This window comes from Vanellus vanellus, assembly GCF_965231255.1.
Source record: "Vanellus vanellus genome assembly, chromosome: 14".
Classification (NCBI taxonomy): Eukaryota; Metazoa; Chordata; class Aves; order Charadriiformes; family Charadriidae; genus Vanellus; species Vanellus vanellus.
In genome coordinates this window covers 8,066,307-8,074,419 of record NC_138919.1, presented here as the reverse complement: position 1 = coordinate 8,074,419, position 8,113 = coordinate 8,066,307, and the positions used below count along the sequence as shown (strand labels likewise).

Genomic DNA, 8,113 nt, shown 5'->3' with positions numbered 1-8,113 from the left:
GTTCTTTGGTGGTATGAAGTCCTGTATTAATACCAAGTTGATTTTTGATCCAAAGGAAAGTTGTGCAGTGCTTCAAAATATTAAAAGCCATTTGTATGTTATCATATATTAATTCAGCATTCTCTAATATAAGCTACTGAAAAACAACAAAAAAAGAACGTTTTGCTGATAAACGGGCTGTGTCACTTGCTAGAAGGTAAGGCACAGGAGCTTCCAGACGTCCATATTGAGAGTTCACACTGTAATTTTTCTGTCAAAGTGAGCAGAGAAGCTGCCCTGCTTCTCAGAACCAAATGACTGTCAGATTGCTTGTAAATACATTGCTTAACTATATTTTTGAAAACCCATAATACTTGCGGAAAATTATTCAATAATGTATATATAATTCTGAAGTTGAATATTGTGTGCAAAGGAACTGACCAAAACCAAAAACAGAACAAAAAAGTAACGTGTCTACGTGATTTTTTTTTTTCTTTGTTATTTTCATCAACTATAGGGTGATTAAGAGACTGCTTGCTCTCCCTATCTCCAGACGATTTAACACAATGGATCACTTGGGGACAGCAGATGCTGAGGATGACTCTGGATCGCTAACACGGCTCGCCCCTAGTCCTCACAGCGAAGCAGTTGCACACGAGTTTAAGGAACTCTCGTTGCAGCCCCATCAGTACTTGCCTCCGCTCAACGAACGGAAGAATGGTGAGCGCAAAAGTGACTGTTCTCCTTTTTCTCTACATTTAAGCAATGTTTTCTGTGGGAATAATGATGTTTCTTTGCTTTCTTCAAGTAACGTTAATTGAGTCTCTTCACTTGCTGTTCCCAACCCATGTAATGTAGAGTTCAAGTGCTAGGGTGTTTGGTACGAAATCTGTCCTGACCAGTTTCACCTGTCACGGCAGCTTGGAAGTCTGACGTTAAAACCCCAACTGGAATACTTTGTTGAGGCATATAGAATGGACTTGTTTATATTTTTTAATAGTTTTAAAACCACAGCTAGTGTATAATAGAAGCATTAATTAAATATTTTTGAGAGTTGGGATCATTATAAAGAACAGTGTTTGGGTTTTTTTGTTTGTTTTGTTTTGTTTTTTTTTTTACCTGCAGTATAATACAGAACTGAAGTTTCATATTGTATCCCAGAAAGTTTAATCCGCCACATAGTTTAAGGCTGAACAACGAAAGAAAAATAAGATTTACATTTTGGGAATCTTTCCAGTATCTTTCTTCGTTGTTGATGTTGGCATGGCAACTTAGGAAGAAAGTCTTTCCACTGTTACAGTAAGCATCAGGAAGAATTAGGTCTGAATCCAAATGTAGGCTCATTTTTATTGGGGAAAAGGCAGGACGCTTTCTTTTTCTTTTTCTTTTTTTTTTTTTTTTTTGGTGTATGTTTGTTTTCTCACACTAAGGTCTTATAATGAAGATTTGTTTTCCAGTATTTGTAGTAAATAGTGGGAACGCTGAAAGTATGTAAATGAAGTATTCAGGTTTTGAAGCATTTTTTAAAAATCAGCTTGGCTATTAATTCAGTTGTAACAGTATAAGCATTATTAAATAAGAAGAAAACTACCAGAATATCCCAGCGTTAAACCAGAAGAAAATGGAGATATATATTACTAGACTGTATGTATATGAGCTACCTGGGGACAGGTCCAAATCACAGTGTTCTCTGTTTCTGAAAGACATGGAATATTGTCTATAAGCAAGACGCTCCTGTTTCCATAATGAGGGACTAAGTCTCTGGTGCTTTGTGTACGTACCCCTCAGTATTACATAGCACTCCAAGAAAGAAAAATGTAATAAAGGGAAAATATGGTAGGGGAGAGGCTTAGGCTTAGCTTATATAAATGTGGAGTGACAACCTCTTTGAATACTTGAGCTTGTCTTTTACAATTGCTTCCTTATTTTTTAATGTGTATGAAGATCCCGAAATGCAGAATACTATGTTAACTGATAATAATGTATTCAAAGTATATTAACCTAAGGGACCTGTAGCTAATTTATTAGTATTTTGGCTCTACGTCCTTAAGTATTATTTTTTGTAAGGCAGAAAAAAAGTTGTAACTTGGGAGACATAGTTTTTGCTGGCTACTATTTGATGTTAAATTGATAATAGGTCTGTCTATACCAGAAGCTTGTTTCAAGATAGCTTACAACATTTCACCTTTTTATCAAGGAAGCAAGAGAAATACGTATTTAAAGAAAGCTATTTCATAATGACGCTAAAAATGCCAACACTTAAATCATAAACTTCATCAAAAAGAGAATGTAGTGGGTTTTTTTGCATCCTATGTGTATATCCTATACCTCTGGAAAATTTCTTTGGGTTTTTTTTTAATTGCCTGTAAAACCAAAACAGATGACATGGGAATCTTTGAGTGCAAATAAGTCAAACTTTTCATTTTTGAAGGCTACTACCACAAGAATGCGCTAAAAGGAAAAATCCCTTTTATAAGGGGATCCCTATAAAAATCACTTTACTAAGGATGAAAATCCCCACTTTATAAGAGATGGCAAGCTTGTAAATTTCTCTTTTGACAAACCTTGCTATGACTGTGTTAAGTACATATTTATCCCCGTCAAGTAATTTCATTATTTTGTTATCTTCCTGCTTTTACTAAGAAAGATAAATTGTCAAACAAGCAGTAAAACAAGGTGTGCAGCTTCAGGTGCTAAACTTACTCATGTTTGCTATTTAGTCTTTTGGTTTTAGTTCTTCTGTATTGGACAGTCGGTTCTTTTTTTAGGCATTCTTCCCATAACTTGAAAGCATTTTTGTGCTTTAATGAATTAGTGAAATAATTTATAGGTAGGTTTTGTATTGTCTTCATGTATAATCTCCTTGTTTATTTTCCAAAGAAAAGCAGTGGCAAGAGATTTTAATGCTTACGGGCTCTGGCTTGTTGAAATAACAGAGGAGATTTTCATAAATAAAGTGATGATGGGGAAATGAATAATTTGAGAAGCTGCCTTTCACTCCTCTGTGCCAGCTGACTTAAGAACCATTGCCCTGTTACTCTTCTCTTCATTATTTATCATAATTTTTCTTATGCCTTAGGATACTTTAGAACATTTGTCCATAGTAAGTATCAGGCCTCCAACAAAGATTTTAATGTGTTTTCTGAGGAAGAGATTGTATGAAGTTCACATAATGGGCAGTGGCCTCACTTCTTCTGTGTCTTTTGTGACGAGACTAAGTTGTCTGGCTGGGCTTGGCCAAAAGATTAGGCATTGCTTTCAAGGCCATAATTAGCACAACCCTATTGCTTTTGAAAAGGAAAAAGCTCAATAATCTGCAAGGCAGATTGAGAAATCATGTAATTGGAGGAATTTTTGGAGGAATGCGGTCTGATAGATGTGATAAAGATTGGTGGACACTGGTGCAACTTCCTATCTTTTTCAGTCTTATGGATCTTTCTAATGTTGTTTAGGCATCCTGCCACTGAGAGAATGCTGGTTTTGTAGTATTTAAATAATTCCTAAATTAACTTAAGAGGAGAATCCTAGTTCTTTTCCTGTCCTTATACAAAAGATTTGACAATATCTGACCTCACACTGGCTGGCTGCTTTTGTTCCTGGAAGAAATGGACATTTGTGTTCAAATTGCTTTCGTAAAATGACAAAAAGGTTTGGGCACTGTCATTCCCCAGAGCACCTAAACTATTGTTCACCCATAAGTTCAGGTTTAGTAATGTTGGTTAATGTAGTTAAAAATAATTTTTTTGTAGAAATGATGAAAGTCAGAAGAAAACTTGTAACATGAATCTATCTAGTTCAAATTTTACTTCTACAAGTCTTTATTTTCACTTTTTACCAAAACTGGATTCCGTCAGGAGTATTTTAATGTCACTATTTTATAAAGTCCGTAAGCATAAGAGATTTTAGTACATAGAAATACGATGGCACTTAATACAAAAAAATCTGAAGTGTTTAAGGGTTTTTTTTGTTGAATATTTTTATGCAGGAGGCATATTTTTACTCAGTATGCATTATGCTTACTGTGAGCTTTGGTAGTGATCCTTTAAACCTTTTGTTTACTTGAATGAGTCTTTTGGCAGTAATCCAGTAGAAGGCTGAATTATTCCAGTATGGTTCTGCATAGTGTTGTTAAGCTGGCTTGCACAAGTTAGTACAGAAACTGCGTTTCTAGCTTTTCCAATGACAGTGGAAGTGTGGGAGGCTTATGCTTTGGTTTGGTTTGTTTTACATGGAGGTAATCACAGCAGGGTAACAAATGTACAATGAAATTGCACACGCATGCCTGGTGAGTTGTTTGAGATGTTACTACTTTGTCCTTTTTTACATTTTTCTCCTCTTCCCCTGCCCAGTTTCCCCCCAGAGATCACAGTCATACAGCAAAGCTAGCATAAGAGTTCAGGTGAGCATAGCTCAGTACTTTTTAGTGCAAAATCTTGTGGTTTGGATTAAGCTCCACTGGAACTGTTGTCCCTTGAGTTGACAAAGGAACACTTATATGGTCTGCCAACTCTTTTGAAGAGGTTGTAACTTACAGTAGAGGATCAATAACAAACAGTTGGAGGGCAATAGCATCTTCAGCTTCTCCAGACATTTACTACATGCAGGTGTTTACTTCCTGATTAAAGACAAATGGATGTTTTCTCTGGGGAGTGAGAGAGAAAGGCAGCAACGTATTCCTGTCCTCGCAAATGTAATTTTTTAGACAGTTGTCTTCCATCATAAAAAGTCTGTGAAACACAAATATTAACCAATTAATGTTTCACATTTTAATAGCAGGGCAAATGATGGGAGTTTTCCAGCTGATTTTCTAGATAAAGGTTGTATGGCAAGGCTGAAATTCTTCAACTGAACCAGGTCAAAAGCAAAAACTTTAATTATTTGTGGTTAGAACAATGAACTGTTTATAGAAGGTAATCTTGTACATATATTTGCGCGTAGTAACAAAGAATCATCTTTCCAGGATGTTGCATGTTGGTCTTCTGGACGGTCACAATTTTAAGATTTCTTTTTTTTCTTTTGAGCTGTTTTCAAGTTAATGGCTGTGAGCAATACTGGATTACTAATGAAATTAACTTCAGTTTCTTGTTAGTCTGCATCTTTCTGGATAATTAAGCAATAGATACAATGCATCAATCATGTAAACTTGTGCCCTGTTTATTGCAGCATATTATCTTGCCTGTTCTCTGGAGGCCAACTCTTGCTCCACTTGCCAAAAAGCAGCAGAAGATACCTATTCATTGGTTCTGCTTTTTCTACTTGTCACCTACTGAGTGGACACCGAAGACATGCCTGTGATTCTGGCAGTCTAATGGCAACCACTGGTGTATAGACCACGTCTGTCATGTGAGCAGTTGTGCTCCTCACGTAAATGGAGGTTAGGAAAAGAATGCGGTGGCCTTAAGAAGCTCTTGGTTTGCATCCCCACCTGAAGGATGCTAGGTTGTGTACACTGTATTTGCTTTATTAGTCAAGCTGCCGTGTCCTTACAAAGGACAGTGCTTGGGGGAGGAGAAAAGTGACACAGATGAGGCTCTCCTTTAGGAGCAGGAGGGAGAAAATTGATGGCTAGGTGGTGTTTAGCTGGACTGCAGTGGAGGAAGAACGACAGAGTGGCCGGCAGCATGGCACAGCTGAAGTACTAGTCAGAACAATGTAATACCCACGTGCTGTACCACAGTTTCACAAGCTTCTGTCTGAGAGCCAGGAGGTGGCAAGGGAGGGAGGGATAGGCTGTCTGCTGCTGACAGCAGGAGGGTGGATGGGAATGATGCTGTTTGCAGCCTTCTAACCTGCTGTTTCAGAGCCAAAGGGTGGGAAGGGATTGCACATGCAGATACGATCAAAAAAAGAAAGCACTGCATGAGCAAAGCTTTTTGCATGCTGAATTAGTACTTTCCCAGAATTGGTGAGTATGCCACTTTGGCTGGTAGAGGTAGGTGAGAAGGTCTGGGCGTCAGAGCCATGCAGTCATACTTGTTCCAAGGTTCCTGTAAAATGAAAAGGTCCTAGCTTCTATGTTTTAGAGCACTCTCTCTTGCCTTTGCAGTGGCTTCCTTGACTATCGCACTGTGCCACAAGCTCCAGTGGCTACTAGTTTCTGAAAAAGAGAGACATGCAAGTTACTCTTGTGTAGTGGTCATCCATAGATTAGAGCCTGGTTATATTCTTGTAAAATGAGTAGAGAATTGGTTGGCTCCTATACGGGCCACTGACTGCCCTTTACCACTCTGTAGGCTGCCTTCAGCTCTGTCTTGGCTATAAATCATTTTGGATTGTGAATGTGCCTGTTCTCTATCCTCTGCATTGTGTGGAAGAAACGGTTTTGTTCCAGCTAATGGGTGTCTGCTGCTTTAATCGCAGAACCAGACTAGATACAGGATAGTGTTCTGGTTCTGTTTGGGCTTGTATGTCTTGTACTGGAGGAGGGTAGAAAAGGCTGTGATGTGCCTACTGTGGCTATCTGCTAGATCTTGCTCTTTGATGGCTAGCAGCTAATATTCTACAGCAGAATTGAGCTAATTAAGAAAAGAGCTTAGTCTTGGATGTTTTGTCAGGAAAGAAGCCTTGGGACAGTGAACATCTTAAAGTAAAAGCAAGACTGGTGACATCACTATTAGAAGAAATTAGCCCAAAGAAATGAGGGCTTCTGACTGCATAAGAACGGTGACATTCAGGAGGAAAGACCTCGAGGCACCGAAGGTCAGCTAAGAATGACAGCTTCCGATGGGGGCACTAGAGCTTGTGGGAAACTGTAGTGAATGAAGGTGAAGATGCAACACGTGCAAGCCCCTCAAACCAAAACAAAACCCCCACAGATCCAAAGAAAAACCCCAAAATGAAAAACACTCCAAATGGTGTATGTTGAGTCTTCCTAAGGGACCAGTCGAGCCAGCTGGGAGACAGACAGTTCCAAAAATAACTGAATGAAATCTACAGTACACTTAACCTAATGCTATTATTTAAATAATTTTGATGAACCAAGGGAATTTTTCTGGCATCTAAAAGAGTCGTGGGTATATTAGTTTGCCTGTTATCTCTTATCTTCCACTCCCTCATTATGTAGCACTGGTAACATGCATTCTTGGCATAGCTTTATGGCTTCTGAACAAATTCTTAATCCTCTGTGCAGTTAATAGGTTTGAAGCTGCAAACTTGATACTAGGGAATCAGGTGAAATTTGGGACATCCTCCTTGTATCTGTGTATGGCAGGTTTTTTCCCACTCTTTTGAGATCTGCCATTAGGCATATTTTTTCCTCTCTGAATGGCACATAGGTAGGTTACTGTGCTTAGAAGTTATTTTCTTGAGAGAGTTGGGAGAGATAAAGTGGAGAAAAGATGGCTAGTGGGAAGACTAGAGAACAAATGGAAAACTTAGTTCTGAATAAAGTAATAGGTTGGCACAGAAAATAATTGAAAACGTCAACGTAAATTCACCAGTTTCATAGTCACTAAACTGAAAGCAATGAGATCTGAAAAAGAGCATACAGAAAAACCTCAACCCAAAACGAAGCCCCAAAGTAAGTATATTCTAATGACCTATATAGGTATAGAAGTATACAGTTTATATAAGTTTTACAATAGAAGTGTGTGTGTATGTATATAGTATAGTGTATATATAGTGCGTGTATGTGTAGAAGAATGGTTGCCCAGAGAGGTTGTGGAATCTCCATCCATGGAGATACTAAAAATCTGACTGGGTACAGTCCTGGGCAGCCTGTTTCAGCTGACCCTGCTTGAGCAGGGGGTTGGGCTAGGTGATCTCAAGAGGTTGCTTCCAACCTCAGCAACTCTGTGATTTGCCTTTCCTTTAAGGTTTTAATAGTCCATGGAACATCCAGTGCAAATATTCTACTAAATAATCATTTGTAAGAAAACACAGCTTATTGTAATTAATATATATTTGTCTTTGTGGTTTGAGTTTGGGTTTTTTTGGGGGGATGGGGTGGGGTGTTGGTTTTGTTTTCTTTAACAAACAGTGCCAGTAGAAAAAAACAAACGTCTTTCAATGTGTGGATTCTTTTGGTCTTCCTGTAAACATATGGATGTTCTTATCTGTTATGAGATGAGAGCAAACTGAGTAGGTACTGATTTCCCAGTAAGTCTGTCTTTGTCATTGGTACTGCCAGTTCCCA

General features: G+C 38.3%; 1 protein-coding gene across 1 annotated transcript in view; it reads left to right on the top strand.

The window, feature by feature from the left end:
- Positions 1-485: 485 nt before the first annotated feature.
- MRTFB (myocardin related transcription factor B) overlaps positions 486-8,113 on the top strand; it is a gene marked incomplete at its 3' end in the record, with an annotated part of 58,570 nt that continues 50,942 nt past the window's right edge. The window contains exon 1 of the mRNA XM_082490466.1: positions 486-699. Coding sequence (XP_082346592.1) covers positions 546-699 — 154 coding nt within the window. The 5' untranslated portion in view covers positions 486-545. The remainder of the gene's footprint in view (positions 700-8,113) is intronic.